At 55.2% G+C, this 24,807-nt stretch overlaps 2 protein-coding genes and 1 long non-coding RNA gene across 6 annotated transcripts in view; 1 reads left to right on the top strand and 2 right to left on the bottom strand.

Annotated features, from left to right (window-relative positions):
• Nucleotides 1–509: 509 nt before the first annotated feature.
• Nucleotides 510–8,871, bottom strand: AJM1 (apical junction component 1 homolog). Its single transcript, XM_085239286.1, has 3 exons — nucleotides 7,648–8,871; nucleotides 5,416–5,489; nucleotides 510–3,829 (listed from the first exon to the last, which is right to left on the bottom strand). Exon 3 carries the CDS (start codon nucleotides 3,765–3,767, stop codon nucleotides 510–512), a length of 3,258 nt encoding a protein of 1,085 aa, XP_085095412.1. The 5' UTR covers nucleotides 3,768–3,829; nucleotides 5,416–5,489; nucleotides 7,648–8,871.
• Nucleotides 1,241–24,193, top strand: LOC146543107 (uncharacterized). Its single transcript, XR_014887279.1, has 2 exons — nucleotides 1,241–1,456; nucleotides 8,866–24,193. It is a non-coding gene; the product is annotated as an uncharacterized LOC146543107 (long non-coding RNA).
• The window catches only part of RABL6 (RAB, member RAS oncogene family like 6), a 52,697-nt gene continuing 39,688 nt past the window's right edge, over nucleotides 11,799–24,807 (bottom strand). For all 4 annotated transcript variants that reach the window (XM_010720684.4, XM_085239288.1, XM_085239287.1 and 1 more), the window contains 5 exons: nucleotides 19,374–19,592; nucleotides 18,335–18,677; nucleotides 16,334–16,505; nucleotides 14,478–14,527; nucleotides 11,799–13,858 (listed from right to left, as the gene is read on the bottom strand). In XM_010720684.4, coding sequence (XP_010718986.2) covers nucleotides 13,655–13,858; nucleotides 14,478–14,527; nucleotides 16,334–16,505; nucleotides 18,335–18,677; nucleotides 19,374–19,592 — 988 coding nt within the window. In that variant the 3' untranslated portion in view covers nucleotides 11,799–13,654. The remainder of the gene's footprint in view (nucleotides 13,859–14,477; nucleotides 14,528–16,333; nucleotides 16,506–18,334; nucleotides 18,678–19,373; nucleotides 19,593–24,807) is intronic.

A 24,807-nucleotide genomic window follows, 5' to 3' on the forward strand; every position in this document is an offset into this window, starting at 1 on the left:
CGGGGCCCTGCTCCAGGTAGGGCCCGGCACGGCACCGTGCTCTGTCCCCACTCTGCCCCCCCCCAGCCCTGCGCCTGCCCCGGCTCTGGGCCGCCCTCCCGCCGCGCCCGCGGCTCGCACACGGTGGCACGCTCAGGACACAGCACAGCACAGCACAGCACAGCACTGGCCTTACGCTGCCCCGCTCCCACCCGGCCCCGCGGAGCCGCGCAGTGCCGCAGGCAGCGCCTGCTGTAGCCCAGCAGCGCTCTGCGGGTCCCGGCCAGGGGTGGGTGCCGGCCGGGGATGCGCCGCGCCGGGCCCCGAGTGTGGGCGGGGTGCTGCGGTGCGGCACGTGGAGACCCGCGGGATGCTACTGGCACCGCGCCCCGGCACCCGGCGGCTCCGGTAACCCCCCCCACCCCCCCGGCCTCCTTCCCGGGGAGCAGAGGGCGCCCGTCCCACCGCCCTGCCGGGAAAACGCCTATCTACAGAGGGACCGCGCAGCCGCTGGGGTCCGAATGCCACGTTCACATGATGTCATCCAGGAGGTTGGGGCTGGCCACCCAGTCCAGTGTGCGGGGCTCAGAGGCGGCCATGATCATGCACATGAACTGTTTGCCTGTCCTTTTGTCGATGGGGTAAATAGTGGTGGGGGTGAAGCGCTTGTTACTCTCCACAAAATCGCAGAGCTGCTCGTAGACGGCTGGGAACTCATGCCGCAGGAAGACACCGCGGATGCGCAGCTCCCGCTGGATGTTGATGAAGCAAACCTCCCGTGCCTTGCGGCCCTCCTCACCCTCCTTGTCGATGTCCGCCGTGCCGGGTGGCGGTGTCAGGATCAATGTCTCCATATCCCGCTCCTTCTTTGGGATCTTCTTCTCAGGGCTGGAGGAGGCTAAGGCCACCTTGGCGTATTTCCTGACCGTCGGCACCTGCACCTTTGGAGACGGCCTCTCCGGCACTTTTTGAGCCACGGCCACGGTTACATTCAAGAGGAAACATTCGTCGGGGTCATACTGGTTGCCGGTCTCCCGCAGCTCCCGGGCGTACTCCCCCAGGTTGTCCGAGTAGCTCTCCAGCTCCCGCAGGGACAGGTAGGTGGGGGACATCAGCAGGCTCTCCAGCCCGAACTGCAGGAAGTTCTCAGCCGAGCCCGAGTTGGGGAAGCCCAGGAAGAGCACACCGCGGCCACGGGACAGGTAACCCACCTTGGCGATGCGTGAGAAGGCCTTGTGCACCTCAGCATTCTCCCGGCAGAACTGCAGCACGTGGCGGCAGACGCTGCCCACGCGGCCGTAAACACAGCTCTCCTTGTGCGTGTCCCAGTCCTCGCGGCGGCAGTGCCGGGAACAGTAATATGTGTAGCAGCTGTGGCACGACTTGAAGTAGAGGCAGGCATTGAACATGGTCTCCGTCCGCCGGCATTTGGCGTTGGAGCACATCATCATGTCATCCTCCTCCGCGCTCAGGTCAGGTGAGCAGTTCTCCAGAGGCTTCTCAAAGGTGCTACTGGCTGGTGGGGACGGCTGTGGGCGCGGGGCGCCGCCAAAAGAGCTGGGACCCGGCTGCTCCTTCGTGGGCCGGAAACTTTCAGGCACGCTGGGGGGAACCTTCCTCCCCTCACCCCGCCGAGATGGTCCCGGGGCACTGCTGCTCAGGAGCTTCTTGAGCTGCTCAGCCAAACTGTCTCTGTCCCCTGCACGGTGGCCCGGTGTCGGCTTGTAGTCGATGACGAGATCGGTGATGAGCTCATCCAGCTGCTCCAGGCTGCGCTGTCGCGCTGAGCCACTCTCCTTGGGGACGGGCTGTGGGGCGTAGGGCGCAGCATAGGGCGTCTGCTCCCGTCCTGCATCCAGCACGTCCCAGCTGGCCGAGCGCCGCTCACTGCGGCCCATCCCATTGGCGCGGATATCGTTGTCAGTGATGGTGATCTCCGGCGTGACGTACCAGGAACGGCCCAGGGGGCCACGGCCGCTGTCGCTGTGCACCCGCTCGAGGATGGAGCTCTCCGACAGGGACAGGGCGGCGTAGCGCTTGGGTGAGCTCGACAGGTTGATCACCACTGGCTGCCGGCGCTCGTCAGGGGATAAGGCACGGTGCTGCTCCTGGACGAGCAGGTTCTCGTAGCTGCGGCCGCGCTGCAGGGCCTCCTCCCTGCGTGCCGCGGGTGCCAGGATGTTATCCCAGGATTTGGAGTAGTGCTGGCTGTCCCGGCCCAGCCGCGGCGGGTTTGTGCTGTAGCTGGCGTGCCAGGAGGAGAGCATGGCCTCGCGCCCGGCCGGCTGCGGGGCGAAGCGTGACACCTGCAAGCTCTGGTAGGGCAGCGCGCTCCGCTCGGGGCAGTACCAGTCGCTGAAGTGCAAGGGCTGGGTGCTGCGGGGAGGGGGGCACGTTCGTGAGAGCACCTCCCGCTCACGGTACTTCCCGTAGTCCTCAGCGTAGAAGACCCGGGCTGAGGAGCCAAGTGCTGGGTATGTCCGGGCATCCTCCGCGTACAGGGCCTTGACAGGGGTGCTGCGCGGGGTGTAGAAGCGGGGCTCCTCTCTGTAGAAGGCATGGGCGGGCGCCTCCTGCACGGGGAAGCCCCGCGCCTCCTCCACGTACAACGTCCGCGGTGGCACAGTGTGCACGCCCGCCCTGGCCGGGTCCTCCACGTAGAAGTGCTGCGGGGGTCCGTGGCGCACGGGGTAGGGGTAGCTGGCGTAGCCCGCGCTCCGCAGCGGCACGGCGGGGCTGGGGCACCGCACCGGCTCCTCCGCATAGAAGAACTTGGTGGGGACGCCGGCCGCCGAGAAGGTCATGCAGCCCCTCTCGGGGTACTCCCTGCATTCCCGCGAGGCCGGCACCGGCACCGTCTGGTACGCCAGCGCCCGCGGATCCGCCTCGAAGTACTCACCGGGATAGGGCAGGAGCGGGAGGTCCCCGCTGTAGGAGTCGCTGGGGGTGGGCGTGCGGGACACGGACACCTGCCTGCTCCCCGGTACTGCCAGGCTGCGGGCGGCCCCAGGGGCGCGGGGCCATTGCGGCGGCTCCGGCCGGCTCTGCGCGGCCCGCATGCTGCGCGCGGTGTGCACCAGCACCGCCTCGTCCGGTTTGATGTCCACACGGCACTTGACGTGGGGGCTGGCGCCCGCCTTGGCGCCCGGCCCCTCCTCAAAGCAGTTGCTGCCCACGCAGAGCGGGGAGATGCGGCTGACGCTGCTGCGCTGCGGCTGCAGCTTGATGGGATGCACCTCGTTGGCCAGCGCGCGCAGCGGCACGTGGCTCTCGCGGCGCGGCGACGGCTCGGCACGCGGCGGCCCCCGCTCCACCCGCAGCGCTTCGCGTCCGCGCCGGGCCGGGGGTGGCGACGCCGAGACGGCGATGGGCACCGGTGTGAAGGAGGGCTTCATCCGCGGCGCGCTCTTGGAGCGGGCCCGCCGCTTCGGCTCGCCCCGCGGAGCGTCCCTGGCCGGTGGCGGGGCCCTGCCGCCGTACGGGTCCGGCTTGGGGGGCACGCGCCGGCCTGGCGGCCCTGGGGTGGGCTCGGGGTTGCCGGGCTGCGGGCACGGCCGCTCCATGGCCGGAGGAGCGCCCAGCGGCTCGTCCAGCGACTCGAGGAAGTCGAAGCTCCGGCAGTGGCGTTTGTTGAAGGGCTGCGGGTCGCGGGGCAGAGAGGAGGACATGGAGGCGTCACATCGCGCTGGGGGCTGGCGGACAATGGAATCCCCAGGGGCTGCGGAGGCCACCTTTATGTCTTGGTACACCGTAGACACCAGGATGTCAGGTGGGTCCGTTCGTGTCATCTTAAAAGTGACGCTTCTGTCGCCAGCTTCCTTCAGATGCCCTCAGGGGAAGGCGGCTGGCCCTGCAAGAGAACAGAAAGGTCCCTAAATCCCGGCGAGGAGCTCGGGGCCACGGCGGTGTGGGAGCACGCCCCACACCCTCGGCTCAGGGGGGCTCGGCCACCTCTTCAGAGCAGGGAGACTGGGGGTGTCTCAGCCCTGCCGCTGCTGTTAGCGCACTGCTCCTGCTGGGGAGAAGCATCGAAACGCTGTTCAGAGAGGTTCGCTGTCCGGAGGGCACACAAATGCCGTGGCACCTGCGGTGCCTGCTCACCAAGGGCAGGCCACTGACCACCACGCCGAGCTGCTGAGGACGGGCCGGGGACACAGAGACTCTCCTGCAGTATCAGCAGCTCAGAGCAGGGCTCGGGGGACTCGGCAAGGGAGTTTCTGTAGCGGGTGGGGATGTTTTTGGTAGTGCACTGTGAGCATCACTTGAAGATGGGTACTGTGGGCACCCCGTGCAGTGGGCAGGAAAGCTCCACACACCCACAGCCCATGAGTGCCCTGAAGTGGCAGCAGTTTTGGCTGCTCGCAGCCACAGCACTCCCCGGGGCTCATGAAGACTGGCACAGGGGGCAGCAGGGTTGCTATGGCCATGCCCCCACCCAGAAGCCAGCAGCAGCTCCTCATGTACTTCCTCACCACCCGTGGCTTGGGTGACGCAGCTCCAGAGAGGCTGTGCTCACTCAGCACCATCCAGCTTTGTCCTCTCCCAAATCCTGTGCTGCCCTGCACCAGGATGGGTCTCCCTGGTGGGGCCATTGGCTGAAGGAGAGGGATGGGGGTCAGCGAGGGGACAGGCACACAGCGGGCACAGAGGATGACACTTCCAGTGCAGGGATCAGAGCCCCTGGCTGCCTGTGGGATAGTTGTGTGGCAAGGGGACACTCTGTGTGCTGCTGGCATGCCAAGGTGAGCAGGAGAGAAGGCAGGGTGGCTCAGCCAGGCACTGGTGGGTTCTGCAGTCATCTTCAATGAAAGAGCATGGGGGGAACAGCTGCTGTCTGCAGCCAGCACTGAGCGCACACAGCCCAGTCTGCTTGTGGGTGCAGCTGCCCAGCCCTAACACTCAGCATATGGACCACCTGGCTGGGGGACCTGGGAGCATGGGGCTGTGCAGGCTGCTGCAGGAGACAAAAAGGTGCATTGCAAAGGGAGTCAGAATGCATTTTGTTTTAAACAGAAGCAGAGGACCACAGGGAATGCATTTCAGGGAGAAAAGGAACAGACTTTATTTGGCAAGGTGTAGTGTTGACTATGCATGGATGTGGCAGGGGGTCTTGTAGCCTTCATTTCCCATCTGGATAAAGTCCTGTCTTGTCCTGAAGCTGGGGGCTGGGGGTGGACATAGGTGTTGGGGAGGGGGTGAAGGTAGGAAGTCAGTGGGAAGCAGCAGGGATCTCTGCCCAAGGGAATGGGAAGCCTGGAGGCCAGGGAGTGCTTGGTGCCAGTCTGGAAAGGGTCAGGAGGTCCCTTTGGGAGCACCTGGGGCACAGGAGGGCAGCACCCCTGCACAGCGATGCCAGCAGCAGCACGGGGCAGCCCATCCCCACGGCATCGGGCTCCTCACAGGCAGGGAACCGTGGCTCATTGGCCAGGGTCCTACCTGGTCCAGCAGCAGCAGGGATGGGGCAGGTGGGCTGAGCTGGCCGAGGGCATCGCAGCGGCTCCATCCCAGCGCTGCAAAATAAAAGAGGTGTGTGAAGGTCCTGGCCATGAAAGCAGGTGGCTGCCGGGGCCACGGGGCACAGAGAGCTCCAGGGATGTGGGCTCGGCATCACAGGGACACCACACCACCCACTGAGCTGTGCAAGGTCGCGCTGCTGGGGGGATCTGGGGACATTGTGGTGCATCCCTGGGTTGCCATGGTTTCCCCAAATTATTCCTCCTCTGTGAGGATGGCGTGGGTGCATGGAGAGGCTGCACGGCAGGGGGCCGGGGGGCTCTGCAGCAGTGCACGGGGAGCACCCACATGGGCATCTACTGCTCATCTGGGGCACGGCAGGGACAGTCCCGCTGTGGCTGTCCATGGTGGGATGGACATCAGTGTGACACAGCAGCCCCATCTGGGCGCTCAGGCAGAACTCGGCAGGGCCCCCAGGAGTGGCCTGAGCCCTGGGGACAGCGAAGTGTGGGTGGGGACTGCGTCTGTGTGCCTCGGGGCGGGCAGGTGCACTGCCACACTCCCACTGCCCACTGGTCCCCAGCACCACGTCCCCTCTGCAGGGAGAAGATTTTGCCCCCACCCGCTCTCCTGCCTCCTGCTGGTAGGTGCCAGCAGCCCCGTTCTGCCCCCAGCCCCGCTGGGTTCCTCCTGTATCCCCCGGAGGATGCCGCCATCAGCTGGCAGCATTTCGGGGCTGCAGATGGTCTCTGCATGGGGTCTGTGTGAGTCCCGTGGCACCCTCTGGGGGCACAGCAAACCCACCACCTGCATCCCACTGCACCCTATCCCGGGGAGGGCCCCTGTGGTTTGTCACAGCCGCCCACACCTCTTCTGCTCAGGGACACCTCTGCCCTGCGTGTGCCAGCAGCACTCTGCCCAACAGCTGTGACCTCACACAGCACCGAGGGACCCAGCAATGCCTTCCCAGCAGCGTGCAGGGAGCAGCATGAGGGCATTTGGAGCCAGCAGAGACCCCGGGCTGCAGGAGGGGCCGTGGAGAGGCTCGGAGAATTGGGTCGCTCCCTGCACGTGGCACAGGCAGGCGGCACGAGGGCTGTGCAGTGCCGCTGCCCCCAACCAGCTCTGCCCCCAGCCTGTCCCGTGCCCACGGTGGGCTCAGCACTGAGCACTGCCCTTCAGCCCACCTGGCTCAGCTGCACGCCGCCTCAAGCACGCTGCCAGCCCATGGGCATTGCTGCACCCCCTGTGCCCATCACACAGAACACCCTGGGCGTGCTGCTTAGGGTGTGCTGCCAGCACAGCCCCCGCCTGTACCGCCAGCACGCTGCCTACACGCACCGCACCGAGCAGGCTGCTGCTGCAGCACCGCACTCACAGCACAATCATGCTGCCACTGCACTGCACTGAGCTGGCTGCCACTGCACGGCCCTGTGGCCTCGGGCATGCTGCGTGTGTGTGCCCCCTGCACTGTGCAAGGCGTGCTGCACGCATGGACGGTGCACTGTGCCCGCTGCACTTGCAGCCCGGGCCTGGGTGCTCCGTGCAAGGACCCCTCGGTTGCGCTGATGCCCCCTCCCTATGTGCCCCGGCCCGTTCTCCTCTTTAGGGCCGGTGCTTGGAGCTCCCCGCCCCGAGAGGCACCCGCAGGTGGACACAGATGAGGCAGCCTGGTGCAGCGGGGCACAGTGCCGGGTGGCATCGCCAGGCCCGCTGTCACCCCCGCAGCTCCCATTACCCGCCCGGAATGCTGTGCCCGGCGGGGCGAGGGGACGCGGCCGGGGAAAGCGGAGCTGCCGGTCCCGGGGCGGTGGCCCCGCACTGCGCACCGGCACCGGGTGACACTGGGCCCGCTGGGCCGCGCCGGATGCTGAGCCAGGCGCGGGGACAGATGGCACTGCGGCGTGGTGATGGAGGCACGGGGATGTGATGGGATGGGGATGAGATGAGATGAGATGAGGATGAAGATGGGGATGGGATGAGATGGGGATGGCCTGAGAGGGCGCCGGAGATACGATGGGATGAGGAGGGCAGGGCGCTGGGCCATGGGGGGAAGGGATGGAGATGTGCGGAATGGAGGAAGCATAGCGGGGATGCGATGGGAAGAGATGCGATGGGATTGGTAGGAATGGCCCGGGGGGGCCGCGGGGGGATGCTCTGCCAGGGTCCCGGGGGTGCAGAAGGCCCCGACAACCTGCCCCATTCTCCCCTTACCTGCTCCGCGCCCGCCGCCCCGGCGGACCTCCCGCTGCATCCCCGCCGCCGCCGCGCTAGACTGGGCCCGCTGCCGCCCCGGTGCCCATGGCTCGGCCCGGCTCCGCCCGATACGGTGCGGCGCGGCGCGGCACGGCACGGCGCTCCACCGCGGCCACCCGGCTCTGCCGCCGCTTGTTTTCTCATAAATACAGCAGGCGGAGTTACCAGCCGGGGCCGGGCCGGGCCGGACCGGGCCACCACCCCCGGCACCGCCCCCCGCTCCCCGCCCGGCCCCGGTTCGGCTCCGTTCGGCTCCAGCCCGGCCCCCACCGGTTCTCCCCCGCCCCCCGGGACGCGCCGTGACGACGCGGACGCAGCGACTCCGTGTCCCCGGGCTGCCGCGCAGAGCTGCTGGCGCTGAGCCCCGGGAGCGCAGTGCGGGCGGGGACCGCACAGCCCCATCTCGCCGCGGGCAGCCCCCGGAGTGCCCGGTGCTCGGCCCCCACCCCGGCGCTTCCATTTTCCTCCCTGCGGGACGCAGCGCTCGTTTCGGCCGCCCCCGACCCCGCCGCGCTGCTCCATCTGCTCCCCGTCTGCTGCCGGCCCCGCGCCAGCGCCGAGTCCCGACGCGGCTCATCGCATTGCTCGGGGCGGCGCTCGCACGGGCTCAGCACGGGCACGGGGCGGGAGGCAGAGCTCCGGGCAGCGCGGCTGGGAGCCGGGCACGAAGCGAAGCGAAGCGAAATCCGCGGAAGTCGCTCAAACGATGCGGGACCCGTCCTGGCGCCGGGGAAGCGCCCTGCGGCCGCCGCAGAGGGACGAAACCCGGCACGCGTCACGCGGGTTTGGGGCCGAGCCACCCCCAAGGGCTGCCGTCGCACCCCCGGGAAGAGGCGGCGCGAACCGTCCCCGAGGGTTCGGTACTGCCCGTGGCAGCGAGAGCGGCACCGCACGGCCGCGGGACGGGTGCGGGCAGCGCTCGGGGCGGGGGCGGCGATGGAGAGCGGCAGAGCCGTGAGCGCGGCCCGGGGCCGCAGCCGCTGTCACCGCGATCTGCCGCGGGGTGACGGAACGGGGACGCGGGGCACAACGGCTCCAGCGGGGTTGGTCAGGGGGCACGGCCGCCTCACGCTGCAGAAGCTCTCGGGTCAGCTTCGTGCGGAGCTCCCGGCGGTGCGGCGGGATTTGTGCTGCGGCCCCGCCGGGCTCATCCCCGCACCGCTGCCTTTATTTCAGCACATCCGTTCCCCGATGCCCGAGCCCGTGGCGCTGCCGGCTCAGCACCGCTGCCGGGTGCTCTGCGGAGCGGGACCAAAGAGAAAACCGTCGCTCTGGGACTGCGTTCTGCTCCTGCTGCTCCTCTGCACCTTTCACGGCCCGTGTTTCTCCGCAGGTCTCTCCGAGCCAACCGCATCACCCCGGGATGCTCCGGGAGCCGCGATTCGGGCACACGTGCGCACAGATACCGGCTCCCGGCTGAACCCGGAGCGCTGTCCTGGCCTCCCCCACGCCGCTGCAACCCGGGCGTCAGCCAGCGGCCCCGCAGCGCTCCCTGGGCAGAGGTGCGGCTGTGGGTGCAGCGCTGGGTCTGAGCTCTGTGCTCAGCCGCCGCCCTGGGAAAGGCTGAGCGCATCTCGGGGCGCTGACTGTGCCCGGCACACATCTGCAGCCTGCGGTGCGGGAGGACGGCTTTGGAGGCAAAACCGCAAGTTAAAAAGGCTCAGCCACGTGTCCCGGTGTCTTTAAGCAGCAGACCGAGCCAACTCTGGATTAATTACATTATACCGCGATGGAGGCTGTTGCTAGGTTACAGCAACCGGTCCCTAAGCCCATCCTACTGCGGGATTTCCCCAAACCGCGCACTGGTGGGCTCGGGGGCAGCACAGAAGGTTGGGTGAGCAGCAGGGGCTGGCGAGGAACAGAGCCCCACTGCAGGCAGCACCCCAGCTTCAATGACCATTTCACACTCACTGCTGGGGGGAAGGAAGCAAATTCCCATCCCAGGCCTTGGCAAGTCAGGGGAAAATCTTACAAGAACAAGATAAAGAGTGAAATGCAGTGCCCCAAAGTGCAGCAGCACTGCACTCCTCACAATTGGCCCTTTTCCTAACTCTTGGGGAATGATGAAGTGCCATCTGTGAGCCTGCAGCAAGGTACAGCTGTGAACAAGGGCAGCACCACCCCAGGATGCTGCAGGAGATGTGTTACATTGGAAGCATTAAGTACGAGCCCTGGCACAGCCTCATCTGGACTGGCACAGCCTCAGAAAGATGAACTCAAAGCAGAAGCGGTGGCAAGGCTGGCTGAAAGCACGGCAAGGATGGCACGCATAGCACTGCCATGCAGGGCTGGGGCAGCAGCACCCAGACAGCAGTGCTGGCAAAGGAACAAATGAGCATAAATTGGCCAAGAATAAATGTGGACAGCAATTATCAGACAGCTCCTCAGCCCGGAGGCAGAAGTACAGTTTCCTGCAAGGATGCTGGTAGCAGAGCTGGTCTGCAGGCATGGAAACTGCCAGGACCTGTCCGTCTGTCCTGTGCTATTTTTCTACCTGGTATTTTGGCAAGGAGATGGAGCAAGGCACAGGTCAGGTAATGAGCCAGTCCTTCAGCTCAGCAGCAGCACTAAGCAGCTTGGTTCTCCTGCAGGGATGAGTTCTGTGACAGCCACCAACAGATGAACACCAGCGAGAGCTCTGGCAAGCAGGGCTGGCCACTTGTGCTAAGACTCGGGTCATCAGAAGGACCATGCAGGCACGCTGGCTTTGCCCAGGACCGCAGGTTGGGTTATGCACAGGGAGCAGTCGCACTCGAGGCCACGCAGCTGCAGCTGAGCTGTGGGCTGCAGGCAGCACTGGCTGCGGTGGTGCCGGCACACAGGGCAGACTGACACACATCTGCCTGCTCTCAGAGTACAACTTCACTTTGGTCCCATCACAACAGCGGCATCAAATCACACACAGGGACTGCCAACAGCAACGGGAGCTGCCGACCGTCCTGCTGTGCCTTCCCACCCCAGGGAGGAGGGTGGCAACGAATGCTCCCCAAAATAAACGCGGGGCACGCAGCTCCCACCCACACCTCAGCACAGCAGCTATACCAGCTGATCCCGTGCTTGGGAAGCTGGCCACAGAGGCAGTGATGGATTTGCACTTCTCCCTCCTCTCAGTACCAAATGAGACACTCTAAGACACGCAGCTCCAGCCAGCACTGAACTGCAAGCACAGCTCTTCAGCCTCAAGGTCTCTCTCTCTTTTTTTTTTTTAATACAAACTCCAAAGCAAATCTACTGGTCCCTCTAGAGATGCTCAGAGGAACTATATTCATCATGTGATCCTGCAGAAGCTTCCCTGCAGTGACAGGCACGTACACACACTTCTTATATTTAGCTTATTCCAAAGGCTGGGTAGGGTAAGACCAACTCAGACAAGGCCTATTTCTTTCTCCCTTCACTCATGAGTGCCAGAACTGGATTACACCTCACACTGTAACCCAACCAGTTCAGCATTTCTTGAAAAAGGGAGAAGTGGAAGTCTAAAAAGTGCCTTTTTGCTCCTGTTCCCTTCCACTTTCCCACTTCACCCACATCAGGGGGAGGGATGGCTCCGGCCTTGCTCCCAAAGCCAAGACATGCCACATCCCCTCCCTGGGCTCTTAAGAGAGCTCCCGCCTCTGCTTCTCTTCTAAAAGAGGATTTTAGAACACAGTGACTCATCTTTGCTCGGTGTTGTCTCAGCTCCCTGTGCTGACAATGAGCCTGAGCTGCAGGGAGCAGAGAGGCTCCTGCTGGCTGTCAAATCTGGCCCAGGTGAGAGAGAAACCGGTGCCAAGAGGAACGCAGCGCCTGCACTGCCTTCTGCTGCCCCCCGAGCTGCACTCACAGGAGGCGGAGCTGAGCAGCACTGCCTTCCCCCTAACGCTGTGTGCAACAGCAGCTCCCTCAGGACAGATCTCCATTTTGGGGGAAAAGCTCGTGGTTTTTCAGTTCAACTTTTTCTCAATGATTTTTTAATCCCGTTTCCTTTTTTAGTGATTTTTTTCATTTTTTTAAGCCCGTTTCCTCCACGTCTGACAATGCACCAGAACTGTCCTGTGAAACATCCTGGAGGGACACACCGCTCACGAGCCCAGGCAGACACACGAGCAGCAGAGATGATGTACAGAGGCAGTTGTACAACAGAGCTTTATAGTCAGAATGGATTGTGCCAGATTCTTCGATGCAGAATGGAACATGACCCAAAATCTTTACAGAACAGAAGCGCTTTCAGGAATGCAGGCAGCTGAAGCTCCGATACCCGCCTGCCTTCTCCCAGGTGAGGCCACAGAATGGTTGCATCCCTGCCAACATTCCTCCCCACACGTGCAAAGGTTGAACTGTCCCATGCAATTTCCCTACATTGTCACAAGAAATGCAGTAATGCTCAGAGAATTAGCAAGTGCTAAAGCAAAACAGACCTGAACAATATGCTCCTCATGCAGAAAAACCCAGTTCTTGTTGTAAGAAACAGTTACAAGAGCATTTTGAGGGCTGGGGGGAAAAAAATAGAGCCACTAATTGCCTGCTAATCTAAGCTCTGAAGTGGACAAGGAATCAAAAGAACGCCTTGCCTTATGAGGATGCAGTAGAAAATTCCCACTTGGATATCACGGTTGACAGTTTACAACAAAAATGGGAGAGGAAGAACAAAACCAAACCTCAAATCAACCCAGGTGCAATGGGGCAATGTAATGCACAGCACGTGCAGGGAGCTGCAGAAGGGACAGCAGAACCAAAAGAGAAGGGGATGTGGAGAACTGACAAGCTCCATCAAACACAGGGGCAGCTTGCTGAGATGCAGAAGTGCGAAGGGCTGCCCTGCAGAGCCCACCCAGCTGCAACCCATGCTACTGAGGAGGCACTAATCCATGGGTCCATGTTCAAAGCAAAAAATCTAACGGCTTCCCCAACTCATGGGGTAGGTAGGAGGAAGCTCTCTGCTTGGGGCAGGGAAGGGCAGCACACTGGGGGGCTCTGCAATATCGACTGGGTGGACTGGGAAAGGCTGTCAGAGCTACAGCTGCTGTCCCTCGGTGCAGAGAGGCAGCCGGTGCTTTAAAGCGTGACTGTAAATTGCCTGAGAAGCAAATGCCTTGCCATGCTAATGCTGCTCTGTAGACAGTCCTGAAGCTCTGGTATCTTCATTTCATGAGAGTCATGTCCCTGAGAGGTACCGAAAGGAGGGGATTCTACTGTATGCAAATTCGAGGGTGGGAAATGCAGAAAAGCACTGATTTTTTCCTCTTTCTTTTTCAGGTTTGCTTTGCACTTTGCATTGTTTTCCCAAACTGCATAGCAGCTTACATCTAGTGTCTGAGACACTGGGGCCACGGAAATCAATGGGGTTTCATGAATTCCAACAGCAGCACCAGTGAGTGCTAATTAAGCTGCTGTGCAGAAAGGTCCCTTTCAAAGGACTCCAAAATCACACGCACTCTCTTTCACTCTGGTCCTGCAGCTGCTGTACCATAACACGATCTGCTCGATTTAAAGCATCAACTGCTGACTGGAGCAATGGCCAATACACCTTTCTCATTAAAAAATAGGAAGGATAAAAAGTTAAAGACTTGAGACAGGCGAGCACGATGCATTCATGCAGCATGGTTTGTTGTACTCCTCTTAACAAGACAGGAGCTTCAGGTGTGCAGGAGTGGCATATAGCAGGGGTGGAGCTGGAAGAGGTCCTCTTCACCTCCTACACCCTGCCAGCAACCCGAAGGGGCATCTCTGGAAATCACAGCCTGGAAACGGGCCTGATAACCATGCTCTGAACCTTCCCCTTACTCACACACATCTCAGCTGGATTTTCTCTGTGTAACGAATCCACCAGAACAGCAATGCAGATGTAAAGCTTTTGTTCTGCCAGCTCCATTTTGAGTGAATATATGGCGAAAAGCTTTACACATCTGCACCCATCCTGGTGTGACTTGTACAGAAAGATGAAGACAGCCACAACAGAAGTCCGCTGCGTGTAAATGTGGGCAGCCTACAGCTCCTCGTAGTCCCCACCTCCTCGTGGCTTGCTCATGCTGGCTCCTCCTCCTCCAAGAAAAGCCTCCAGTTCATCTATCTCATTGTTCTTCTCCTTGCTCCTCTTCTTCTTTTTCTTTTTGTCTTTTTCCTCTTTGCTCTCCTCTTTCTCTTTGCTCTTCTTGTGTTTGCTCTTCTTTTTCACAGACTTCTCCTCTTCCTGAAGAATGAGAAAATGCTCATTAATAAATCCTCTGAGCATGCCAGTAACCCAGCACAGATCGCCCTGAAACCTGGCTCTGATGGGAACCTTACGGAGGGAGAGGCATGTCCCACTGAGGCTGGCTGGGCACTAATTCCAGAAGACCCCCCTGCGAGTTTGGACAGAAGAGAGGAAAGACCATCTGGTTTCCACACAGCAATGGTCTGTCAGGCAGTTTGTGCCCAATAATACCACTGTACCGGACAAGAAGAAATGTCAAAGATGATGACTCCTACAGACTGCTCTTGCTGTCTCTGAGATTAGCTCTGTCTGAGACCTCCCTCTGCCTGGAAAAAGCCATGTTGCTATCATCAGATTCCACTCAGAAGACATGCACTGCTGTGTTTAATCCTACACTTCACAAACTCAGACATTTTCAAAATTCAGTTGTTCTTAAAGTTTGCTTTTAGACTGAAAAATGGTTAATGATCTGCAGACCTTGAGGAGCACAGCTCTGGCTGCAGGAAGCCAGAATGGAAGGCAGTCCACCAGGAGCACAGAACACACTGTGGACAGCCACTGTGCTCCCTGGCTGCCAGATAATACAGCAGATCAGCTCTGATGAATTATACAGTACCTCTTTGCTTTTCTTCTTTTTCTTCTTTTTCTCCTTAGAAGCATGTTTATCTGTTCAAACAAACAAACAGAAGAAACACTGTTTAAACAGCAACCCATGCAATTCTGCCCTGCCTCTATTCCTCAGAACAAAACGCACTGTCCTGAAGCCACATGCAAAGGTATTCATAGAATCACAGCACAGTTGGGTTGAAGGGTCCTCACAGCCCCCAGTCCCATCTCTGCCATGGGCTGGCTGCCCCCCAGCTCAGGCTGCCCAGGGCCCATCCATGGCCTGGGGCACCTTCAGGGATGGGCAGCCACAGCTCTGGGAGCAGTGCTGGGCCTCACCACCCACTGAACAAAAGGCTCTCATTTAACTATATATATATATCCAGTTTAATTGTAAGTATTACATTGTCTGTATTATTTGTGTTATGAAAACTGACCTGGGTGTTCGCTGTACAACAGCCATCAAAGAAAAGACAGATATCAGCTCTACAAACTGGTCCAAAGACTTGAACAGGGCACCAGGCTATTAATTCCAGAACCAAGGAAGAACTACTGGAACAATTTGCCTCTGACTGCTAAACACTTGAAGGCAGATAGAAATCCCACAGGCATAGTTGTGTTTCTTTTGGTCCAGTTAGTAACAGAAGGACCACTCAAGATACCATGTTGGAAGATGAGAGCACCCTGGCAAGCCAGCACTCACTGCAGTTAAAGCTGCATGTGGAAACTACGTCACCGCGAGCCAAAGCACCCATGCTGCAGCCCTGCTCTACAGCAGCAGCTATTTTCACTGCCCTGAATGAGCCCCAGAGTCCATCGCTGTCAAAATGTTTGTCCCAGGTGGCTGTGGCTGACAGCTCAGCTGCTGCTGTGATTGCTGAACTTCCAATGAGTTTGCACAAAGACTCCTTGAATGGTAGAGTTTGGCTGTTACAAGGGATGCTTCACAACTCACCATATTTCACACTGTAGTATTTGATACCCACACACTCAAACTGCTGTTTAAACTCCAACCAACTGATTATTGATATGTTTTTATATCTATCCCAGAAAGAGGAGATAGGAGGAACACATGTTGGATTATTAAGAGTGCTCGATGGATGTTTAATTATCAACCTGGGCCTCTGCAGATAGACTTGTATGTACTGCAAGTTGTGCTGCTCAGCAGCAGAAAGTGCCGAGGCAATCAAGCCATCATGACCTTCCTTACACTGGTAGAGTAACCATTCAAAGATAAATCTCACTTGTACTGCTTACAGCTTTTTCTCCCCTTAGAAAGGTTCTTACTTTCCATCTTTCTGGGTGACATCAGAGGCAGATCTATAAGGAGATGCTTTGTAGAAACGCCAAGACAGCAGAAATTACTTGCACACCTAAGATTTGTTTCCCTCAGTGGGTGGTGGGGAGGGGGAAAGGAATGCTCAGGTTAGAACAAGAACCTCACCCCACGTTTCCCAAAAGTAGAACAAACTGGCAAGGTATGTCCCAGCATTTTGCTCACATTGAGCTAAACTGTTGAGGGAGTGGACACTGCAGTGCTGAGCCTCAGAGCTCCCAGGCATGTAAACCTAAGCAGGAAGCCTGACAGAAGCAGCTGGTGAAAGATGTGAGCCCGCTTCCAGATGGGACAGAAATAATATATGGCTGATGGCACAGATGAGCCAAGTTCCCCCAGCCTCCAAGGGGAAAAACTTCAGTTCTTTATGCTGTGTTAGATCACATTAAAGACTCGCACAGGGCACTGCGTGAAATTACAGGGTGTTTCATTTAGTACAGATGGGTTTGCTTACACCCCGGAACTACTTTGGAAAAAAACTGGTACTTAACAAATGAGATCAGCAAGAGGGGAAACAGTGTGACCTTTACCTTCTTCGCTGCTCTCCTTGGGACCGGTTTCTTCCAAACCCAAACCAAAGAGGTCTGAATCATTTTTCATTTTAAAGGAGTGGACTGTTGATTTCACAGGCTGCGGTGGCTTTGCCAATGAGGTATCATCATCAGATATTTCAGAGAGATCTTCCCGGACAGGGAATTCATCCTAGAGAAAGAAAGGCAAAACGTTCAACCAAAATCTATAGACAACCAGTGTAGGGAAATGTTAGCTGGCAGCAGGTGGGGAAGAAAGAAGGAAACGGCAGCTGAACTGAGCTGCTGTTAGCTGGAAATCAATGACCATGATCCTATAAGCTCTCTGTATTTCTCACTATGGTAAAAAGTTGAAATAGCATTGGTCCTGGAAATCACACTTGGATGACTCAACATCCACAGTACCAAAATCAAATTCCTGATGTAAAGGGATAAAATGAGACTTTCAGCTGCTTTAGCTCAACAGCCTTTAATTGCCCTGGAGATGCACCCCTGTTTTGGGGAAAATCAAATCTAACAAGCTGAAAACGCTTCCATATCCGACAGACAAAACCTCTTCTGCACAGCTCTGAGGTCCAGCACAGCAGAGGCAACGTGCAGCAGGGCCACGAAAGCAGCCTGCGTTTGCAGAATAAATCCCTTCATCAACTCAAAAGGGAATGTGCTCCCAGTGCAAATTTTCCCCTTTAATGTGGGCTAAAAACAGGATGCTGCAGAGACTGGCTATCCCCCAAAAATCCCGTCTCTCTGCACAATGGGAATGGAGATGAAGTTTAATAATCTTCTCTGCGTGGCAACTGATCCTCGTCAGAATTTGTTAACCTCTTTTTCTTTACACCCTCCATTCTGACCACGCAGACCTCGCTCTGCTGCTGATTTAAGCAATATCCGTCTCCTTCTTGCAAATGGTGGTGTTTTACTGCTTTACCTGACCAGTAAACCTCATACTTGAAAAACACTCATAAGTGGTTGGGCATTTCCCTGACACCGCTGCATCAGCTGATTCCCTCACAAACCTCATTTCTCGTCATCATTTACCATCGCAGTTACAAGAAATAAACTCTCCCCAAATACCATCGCTTTTATATTCAGGTGCCAGGAAAAGCAGGTACTGAAATGCTAAATGAATGGAAAACTACTTAATAAACAACAGCATGACATGCAGCCAAGGTCAGAGAAACTGGGACAACCATGCTCCTGCAGGTTTCTGGAATGAGGCAAACATATAAAACACTCCTGAACAATAGCTGACCTAGACACTGGGAGTACAGCTGAAAAGCAACTGTTCATCACAAATAATGATCTGCAGTTTCTTCAGAGATTATCCTGCTGGCTACCAGTGTGGATCCCTGAAATCCGGGATACCTAAGATGCAGAGCAGCAAGTTCTTATGAGCCCAGAGAAGATGCTTGTGTTTTCTACATCTTTAACACATGACAGGTCCAGAAGGGACTCTGCTGCACCTTGTGTTTGGGTCAACCCTTGCAGCCTGCACCGGGCAGCTGCCCACATCCTGAACCTCACAGATATATTATAGCTAGCCCAGCTATAGACAGTCTTTCTCAGATAGATTTTCCTGCTTCAGTAAGAAATTGCCATGCAAACCTGTTATGGCCTTTTGATTGCTGGACTGACTGCAAGATCACTTGCATGCTCTCTCTCTTGTATGCACGTGCCTCTACATATTAAACTTTGGGTGAAATGATCTATCAGCTTTGTATTTCATGCCTTCCACACTGCTGGACTGAATACTCCAAATTTACTAAGAATAAACAGCACATTGAAGTCTGCAAGCACAAACCTTGCTGCCACATGGCTTCAACAATCACAGTGTTAGTGGGCTTGTGCTTAAATCAGCCTCTTCAGGTTGCTTAGCACCTGACTTACTGTGACTGCTGCTGAGAGACCAGGAGAGCAGATGAAAGCCCTGCTCACAGAGGTGCCTCAACATTTCAAGCTCAGCTCTGCAGCAGTGCACAGCGATTCATGCACGCTATTTACCATTTTCTTCCTCTGGCTGTCAGATTCCTCACTTTCGAAGTCCGGATCATCCATAACAAATGAAAGCATTTGAGTAGCTATTGGTCCCTCTTGATCACTGTCAGACTCCTCAGGCTTTTCATCTTTGACCACTTTCTGTTTAAGAGCATGTCCTTTGCTTTGGGAAGTGGTCTTTGGGGCCTGAACGGCCGGCGTGGCAGCAGCAGCTGGCAGACCAGCACTGAGCTTGCTGCTGATGCTTCTTTCAGACCCAGAATGTGGAGGTAAACTGTCGGGAGGCTTCGGGTCAGTTGCTTTGGTCAGAACTGCTTCACTTTGTGGTTTCACAGAATTTCTGGAAGACCTGGAAAGAAAAAAAAAAAAAGTTGTTGTCAGAGCCTGTGCACATCCCCATTCTGCTTCTGTGAAACAGAGCACAGCGACCGATTAATAGCTGAACTTGCCTCAAGGGCTTCAATGTGCATCTCAACAGGAGATGTTGGAGACACAGCTCATCCTGGGGAAATGTGTGTGTGTTCAAACAGAAACCACTCAGTATTTCTAGCAGTAAGTCCAAGGCTGAAAGTTCTTGCATCCCCAGGGATGCTGGTGCATAGATGCCCACATCAGTTGGCCAAATCCAACCACACTACCCACAGGATATGGTATGTAGAGAACATGATTCAATTCACTCTTCTCCAGCACGGGGTGTGGAGAATGACTTTGAAGACCTGACTCCTCTGTCCTCATCACACAGACCCTTCAGCAGCTGTTAGAGTCTCTTGTGCAAACATAAATGTACCAGCAACCACAGAAGCACGGTACTCAGAAGCTACTGAGGAGTGGTGCAGCTGAATCGTAAAGACTGCTAGAAGTACCAATACCCCCCCAGAAAATACTGCATAAAGCAGTTCCAGCTCAAGCAAATGCAGCTCCAACTTACAGCAGAAGGAATGGGCTCAGAGAGACAGCAGGTTTTCCCTGAGCCATGCAGAAGTGGAGGAGTGAGAAGAGACTCAGTTTCCCAGCACAATCCCATACTTCAGGCTGTGCCTCATACCTTTTTATTTCACGTTCCGTGTCAATGCTTTCATCAGGTGTGAGTGTGACCCTAGAGTCCTTAGCCTCTTCCTCCTCCTCCTCCTCACTGGACAGGGTGATGTTCTTGCTGGGCACCCGCTCTGTTGCCAGCACAGCTCTGCTGGGGATTTTGTCATCCAGGTCAAGGTCGTCTTGGAAACCCGCCACCATGGGGTTCCCCCCAGCTGTCTCTCCATCACTGCAAAGTAGACAACACCCTCAGGACATTCTAGGACAAACATGCCTCCCCTTGGAAGCAGAGTGCCACTTGCCAGGCATTTAGGGCTAAAGTCAGGCTCATCTTCCCCCTCTGCAGGGCAGCCACACCGTTGGTCTCACTGCTGCAGAGCAGCCCATGACCTCAGCAGGGCCTCAACTACAACATCTCTGGTCCAACACGCAAGGATGAGACAATTACAGAGTGGGAACTGTCTGCCTTGATCTCCTCATCCTGTAATTAAGCTTGATCATATACTGCCACTTCTGTGGGGATTCATTTGCTGCTATTAGTGTCTTAGAATTATTTCTGTTTCTCTGGTGCTCCCTGAAGCAGGCAGATACTCAGGCACCATAACTATCCTTTAGCATTCCCCAAATTGAATTAACCTAAGGACACAGCTAAGAGTCTGCCAGGATCCCTGAATGTAATACAGTTATGCCTTCACAGTGATCTTTAGATAGAGAGCTTCACAGCTGAAATTACCAGCTGAAGGATTCTTGTCTGCATTTCTGCAGGACTCGACATTTTTAATACTTTCTGATGGATTTGCTCATGTCAGGGATACCGACATTTTTCATGGTCTCATGAACCTTTGAGTTACCTTCCCTGATTCTATTTTCTTTCTCTGCAACAGACACTTGGTTGCTTCCTGGTAACCTGCCATGTATCATACCCACATCCTTTAACAAATCAATACAGACTGTACAAACAGCACTCGTTCTTAGGCAGAGAAAAAAAAAAAAAAAAAAAGGCCTACAGCTTGGAACAGATTAGATCTGAGAGGCATAAAAGAAACCAACAAAATCTACAATCCTTAATCTGGAAGGAAGCAGTGTTCCCTGCAGACAGCCTGCACAGGAGTGTGCAGTGGAAATGCTGAGGCACTAACCTGGTGCAGCTGACTGTACAACTCACGGTGGCTCTTCTTATGGCTAGTTAGTGCTTTACAAGTTAAGGAACTAACATATTTGCCAACAGACAGTGGAGCATTTGTGTCACAAAGGACACTACGCTTACTGGGACTGGCATAGCACATTAAGAGCTTCTACAATTAATGCCTGTCTGGGTTGTAGCAGGAGTAACATCTGTTCCATGCTGCTTTCCACCCGGAATCCTGAAAGACTCCGCTGCTCTCAGGACTCAGAGCTCAGCTCCCAGCTCAGCAGGAGCAGGCTGCTCAAGAGCCCCTTCATCACGAACACTGCCGCTCTCACACTGAGCCAGAACTGCCTGACCCACACAAAGGAGAACTGTGGCCCAAAGCAACCTCCAAGTGCCACACTGGCTGGAGGAATTACAAGTGAGGGATTTCTGAGTTATGTGCTTCCTCCTGAATTGTGCTGAAAAGAAAATGGAGTTGCATCCTAAAAAAAAAAAAAAAAAAGGCAGCATATTATCCTGACACTGCATTTCTTCACCATCTTACTGCTCTGCTAAGCATAGGAACTCTTTAGAGTGCTGCTAATGCCACTGTCCTTCCACCACACACCACATTAGATTTACAGCCTCTAAGGCATTCCCAGTCTAAAGAGAACATCCACGTGTGTAACACAGACACACACACACACACACAGTGGGTCAGCTCTCTTTGCAGTGAATGCACCACTTCCCTCTCTAACTTCCACTCAAATTGCTGAATGACAGTTTAAAAGCAAAGCAAAGAAGTCAATATACAGCAGGAAAATCACTGTTGCAGTATAAACAAGCTCTGACGATGCAAAATTAGTATCAGCTCATGGTCCTGAAATTCCAGCAGGAAGGAATTCAGAGCACGCAGCAACAAGCACACTGCAACACTCTTGCCAACACTTGACAAGCTGCCAAGCCTGCGTTACTGTTGAGCCAACATGAGTGCAGGCACAGGTACCCACCAGAAATGACTGTGCTCATGGGTTACTGACCAAAGAGCACAGTGGGGTTTCCTCAGAGTAGCTCTCTGTCACGTGCATGGAACAGCTTCTGAGGGTGGAACAAATCCTGCTGCAGTCTGAGCATACACTCTCAGACCTGGCTTGACATTATCCCACCAGTCCTGCCAAACAGCCAGGGGAGAGCCAGCCCCACCAGGAGCCAGCAGAATCCTCTTGCCACATCACTTTTTGGGGCTAGGGAAAGAGGAAAATCCCAAACTCTAATAAAGCAGCTAAGCTGAAGGAATCACAAGCCACAAGATGAGCCTGCATGGCTATATTCTAGGAGATGGGAGCCTTTTAACGTGCACCAAATGATGCCCTCAGGGTCTCTTACTTTGTCTAGCATAGCTGCAGATCACTACATAAATAACACAGATGATAAAGCAAAGAACCAGTTAGAAGCCCTTCAGATAGAAGGATGTGGAAATCTAACCAATGTTTATGATGGATGTCTAGTGACATGCAGAAAACTCAACAAGAATCCTGTAAACTTCACCATAAGCCCACTTCCAAATAGACACCTGCAGCCCATCCATGGAGGCAGGCAGCCTGAGCCAGCAGCAGGGACCAGGGGAGTCTGGAGCCAGGCTGGCTGCTCTGGCATGGACACATGCACACTGCCCCTGGGCACCAGGCTAAAGAGCAGCACAGTGAGAGGTCTGAAACAGCAAACTGGAATAAATGAACTGTCTTCCTATTCAACCGGTAAGGAAACTGGTCTGGGGAGTTCTCTGCTGCAGGCTGCAGAACCGTAATACACCATGAAACAAAGGGTAGAACTTCATTAATCTCCATGGATCTGTGCTGCAACACCAAGAGATGTCAGTAAGGGTTGAAAGTCTCAGCAGCTGTTTGTCTTTGGGCAAGAAGTGCTTTGTCCCACAAGCACAAGCTCTTTCCTTGTGGTTGGCATGCTTCAGAAACAAACATTTTTTTTCTGCCTGTACTCCTCATGTCAACTGTTGTTCCTCTGTTCAGTGAGATGTTATGGAAAATGGGATGGGAGATGTTTGCACGACATCACAGGAAGAAAAAATCCAGTTACTAAAACCCGTGATATCAAACTTTACAGTCTCTTTCTGAAGTTCAGAAAAGAAAACCAAATTCTTTCAAATGGAAGCAAACGGCGCTGAGTTCAAGATGCAGTCTGGTTACACAGCATCCTGCTTCCAGGAAGTAACTACCTCTGCTTCATATAGGAAACACATTGTGCACTGATGTAAGGGGTAAGCAGCTTCCCATTTTTCTGCTTTTTAAAACAAATATAATCTCCATAATGTCTGAGTGGCACCACAGGACTGTCCTATTCTTCAGGTCAGAAATAAATTTCTGCAGCAGTAAATTTTTTGCAATGACAGTAATGTCCACATGCTGGAGTAGAGGCTGATTATTAGGGATGGGGCTAACAGAACCCTTACACTGCTCCTGGGCACCACAGGGCTGTAGTAGGCATCCTTAAGGAAATCAGTTATTGCAGGTGATGAACAGAACAACACACTACATCTCCAAATCTCAGCACGTCTGGTTCATAGCAGCAGGCCCTTTTTGGCAAGAAATGGAGGTAAAACTGCCATAGAATTGAGAAAATAGTGTGAGCTACACAAGAAACCAGAACAAGACAACAGATGCCAAGCTGCAGAGAGGTAACAAGCACCTGAATTCTCAAGGATGTGCTGCAAGGTCTTCTCTCAGTGAAACAGCATTGCTCCAGCTGTACATAATTATTGCTGTCATCAGAAGACAAAGCTGTGAACAACTGCCATCTCTGTACCCTGGGAAAGCCCAAAGGTGTTTCTTTTTTGCCCCCATCAGTTGTGCACACTGGAAGGCCACCAAGACTGGGGACAAAGCACAGAAGGGCATCACTGCAGCCAAGAATGCAGCAACTCTACAGACAAGACGCATGGCATCACTTTGGGATGTTTGGCTTTTTATACAGTTTAACACCGATTTGCTTCAACAACAGTTGTTTGGTAGAACTGTGCTAAAGATCCAGTGTCCTTCCCACAGCAAGAGCAGCAGCTGAAGAGCTCTAAGGGCGCTCCATGCCCCAGCAAACCCCAGGAAAGTTGGATCTCCTGGCATCTCTGTTAAATACAGAAGAATAATCCAGCTTGTCCACAGCCACGAGCAAGACTTTGTAGGCCAGCACACTTCTAGCAACTACTACCTTTTTCTTCCTTTCCTTTCCTTCCTTTTTCTTTCTTTCTTTCTTTTTTTTTTTTTTTTGGTAATAAAAACCATCCACGTATTCTGCTGCCACAAGGGATGATGATTCAGGCTGACCTGCATTAGGCAGGCATTGAGCCTTGCATACAACATTGATTTTAAGTTGTCATGGTTAAAGTAGAGAACACTGAATCATGACAAAGCTGTCAAAAGATGCAGAATCCATGACGTTCACAGACAAGCTGTATCAGTGTTTAATTACTCTCCTGGTTAATCCAGTGGTGATGACAAGAAACAATCAGTGTGGACTATTCCAACCAGATGGATGCAAAGCCTGTGAGTACACTTAGGTCACCTCTCAAATGACAGCATGCTTTCAGACAGCCTTGCTGCACATCCTCTTGTGTGAGCAGCTCAATATACCACAATCTTTTTTTTTTTTTGGATAAAAAAAACATCAAAGTCCAGAGGAAAAAAAAAAAAAAAAAAGAACATAAGCTCATCTCTCTGCCATTCTGAGAATGCTGGAAAGGACAGTAGAAATAGACAGAGGAAAAGGAAGTCTCCCTCTAACATTTTCTAGAATCTGCAGACAAGCATGCGAAGATATTTCCAAAAGAGTACAATCATCTCCAACCTTCCTTCCAACTAAACCATGGAGGGCTCCCAGCAGTTACATTTTTAAGATGGCTGTACAGGCCATGCAGGAACATGCCTGTTCTTTGGGCAGTGGCACGGTATTCAAAAGGCAAAACACAATAATACTGCAAAGTGCATTGCATCCTAGAAGGAGAGTACCACTAATGTTTCATCACACTGGGTTAGAAGGGAAACATCTTCCTGGCACAAAGCAAACCAGTGTTAAGAGTTTAACACTGAGCACAAAAAGAAGACAGCAAAACCAAGAAGGTGGTAATGAGCTTCTACTGCCCTTCCTTGGATTCCCAATAGCAGTGTGTATCATTAAGGAGGAGTCAGCAGAAGACAGAAAAGTAGGAGCGAACGAATTGCTCTGCAGTCACTTTCTGAACAGTTGCAATAGGTTGGCAAGGCCTGAGCATCAGACTGTGCATCATGGTATGCTCCCGTCTCACCTTCCTTCCATCCTCCTT

This window comes from Meleagris gallopavo, chromosome 19 (genome assembly GCF_905368555.1).
Source record: "Meleagris gallopavo chromosome 19, MGAL_WU_HG_1.1, whole genome shotgun sequence".
NCBI classification, from domain to species: Eukaryota; Metazoa; Chordata; class Aves; order Galliformes; family Phasianidae; genus Meleagris; species Meleagris gallopavo.

Excerpts from the sequence above, each read along its gene's own strand:
- AJM1 (XM_085239286.1), bottom strand. The coding sequence starts at position 3,767 with ATGACACGAACGGACCCACCTGACATCCTGGTGTCTACGGTGTACCAA.